Raw genomic sequence first — 2,365 nt, 5'->3', positions numbered from 1 at the left:
GCAGCCCCCCGCCCACGCACGTCTGCGGCCTGTAGGCAGAATGTTGCGGAGCCCCCTGAACACAGACAAAGATCTCGCCCTCCGCCCCGTGTCCCCGCCCCCCGACAACAAGAGCCCAGTAAACAGCAGCAGTGAAGACCCACAGGTTAAGGCAAAACCCTTCACCCCAAAGCCGCCCCCGCCGAGGCCCAAGCTGGAGCGGGCGCTGTCCTTGGATGAGAAGGGCTGGAGGAGGAGGCGTTTCCAAACCAGCCACGAGGACTTGGCCGCCCAGAATGGGGCCAGCCCCTCCAGGGGCTCCTTGCAGGACAGCGCCCCCGGGGCCCCCGCCCACACTTGCTCCCCACCTCGCCTGAGCACCTCCTTGCAGGAGATCCCCGCGTCCCGCAGGGCCCCTGGCAGAGCCGGCGGGAGCCCCTCCTTGTGGGATAACAGCGCCTCCCTGGACCTCCTGCACCGGGAAGGGGCCTCAGGCGGGAGCACCCCCAGGCTGGCCAGCGGGCTTCCCTCCCGCCCGCTGCCCACCATGGACTGGAACTTCTCCTCGAACTCCCTGCGGACTGCAAACAAGGTGGACGCGGATCACGCGGACTACAAGCTCCGCCTGCAGGCCAGACTGTTCCGGGCCCACAGCAGCCTGGGCCCCGGCCAGCCCCCGAGCCCCCTGGCCTGCGACCACTGCTCCCTGCACTCTGCCAAATCCTCCAGCCTCCTGGCGCCCATCCGCGCCAAGGACGTCCGGAGCAGGTAGGGCCTGCTGGGCAGCCTCCATGGCCTTCATTTTGGGGTTCAGAGGCAAGCTGCACAGGACTGCGTGAGGGTGCTGTAGTAAAGGTGGAGGGAGACAAGCACCCTGTCCCCCAGCTCCTTCCCGGAGGGACACCCCTTCCTTTGTGTTTCAACACCTCAGGCTCGTACGTTCTGTGCAGCAGGCTGGTCTCCCTTTTTCTCAATGCTGGGACAGCTTTTGCCACTGTTAAGTCTGCCCCGTGGCCTGACCCGAGAGGTGTTGCTGAGGCCAGCCTTCGCTTGGCTTCTTTGCTAAGGACACGCGTGTAGGTGGCCCAGTGGGGCAGACAGGTGACTGTGCTGTGCGCCTGCTGCTGCTTTTCCAAGACGGTCATTAGAAGTGCAGTGGCTGGGGGTGGCTGGTGAGCTCAGGTGGTTAGAGCGCAGGCTCAGAACACCAAGGTTGCTGGTTCGATCCCCACATGGGCCCCTGAGCTGCGCCCTCCACAACTAGAGTGAACAACAGCTTGACTTGGAGCTGATGGGCCCTGGAAAAACACACTGCTCCCCAATAAAAAAAAAAATAAAAAGCGCAGTGGCTGGGCTGAGGGGCGGGGCTCTAGGTGACCACAGCCAAGCCACACAGAGTAGAGTCCCCAGGTCCATTCACGGGTGGGGGGGGACAGCGGGCAGGGCCTGACTTCCGGCACTTTGCTTCTAGCAGGGCCCCGTGACGTCTCTGGTGTTCGGTTTGCTCAGTGGCCCACCGTGGATTGGCCTGCCACTCAGCCCCCCCAGCCCCGTGGGCCAGGGGGCTCACATCCGGAGGCTTGGCTTCCAGGCTTTATGGGGCTTTAATAATTAATCCACAGTGACTGTTTTATAGCTTGAAAAGAACCTGGGTGCCGCCCCCACGTCTCCTGTTCATGACTCCCAAACGCATGTCCCGAGGCCGCAGCCATGAATTCACCAGACTGGGGGGCCCAGAGATTCCTGAGCCCGGCTGTCCAGGCCCATGACCTCTTCTCCCCGCGCCTGGGCCTGTCCTGGGAGCTCGGTCATGGGGCCCGTGCTGTAACTCGGAGAGGCACCCGGGCCCGCCCCTGCCCTCCTCCCACTGTGCCAGCCGGCTCCTCGTCGGCTGGGCCTCCGCTCCCTGCCAGTTTGAAGCACATATGGGGCCATGGCCCCGACTGGGGCCTGAGAGGCGTGTTCCTGCAGCTGACCCCTCCTTGCGTCCATCTGCTCGGACCTGAGTTCAGTCCGGCGCCCTCTCCACAGGAGCTACCTGGAGGGGAGTCTCCTGGCCAGCGGGGCCCTGATGGGGGCAGACGAGCTGGCCCGCTACTTCCCGGACCGGAGCGTAGCCCTCTTTGTCGCCACCTGGAACATGCAAGGCCAGAAGGTAAGCAGGCGCCCCCGGGACGAAGTTGGCGTTCCTGCCGCGCCGCCCGGGTCTGCCCGTCACCCCCACACACTGCGTTAGTGACTAGGCAGGAAAGCCTTCTTTCTTCTTAGACACTTCATTGTTTAGAGCAGTTTTCTGTTGACAGCAGATTTGAGAGGAAGATACAGAGCTTCCCCGAGCCCCCTGCCCTCACTAGAGCCTCCCCACTCCCAACACCCCACAGTTGAG

At 63.8% G+C, this 2,365-nt stretch overlaps 1 protein-coding gene across 1 annotated transcript; it reads left to right on the top strand.

The window, feature by feature from the left end:
• Window positions 1-4: 4 nt before the first annotated feature.
• Window positions 5-2,276, top strand: LOC109378807 (72 kDa inositol polyphosphate 5-phosphatase-like; the record flags this gene model as incomplete). Its single annotated transcript, XM_019635083.1, has 2 exons — window positions 5-747; window positions 2,011-2,276. Coding segments are annotated over 2 exons (948 nt in total), but the record flags the coding sequence as incomplete, so codon positions are not given.
• Between the last annotated feature and the right edge of the window lie 89 nt (window positions 2,277-2,365).

This window comes from Hipposideros armiger, unplaced genomic scaffold (assembly GCF_001890085.2).
Source record: "Hipposideros armiger isolate ML-2016 unplaced genomic scaffold, ASM189008v1 scaffold_3921, whole genome shotgun sequence".
In the NCBI taxonomy this organism is placed as follows: domain Eukaryota; kingdom Metazoa; phylum Chordata; class Mammalia; order Chiroptera; family Hipposideridae; genus Hipposideros; species Hipposideros armiger.
This window is presented reverse-complemented; position numbering and strand designations above follow the sequence as displayed.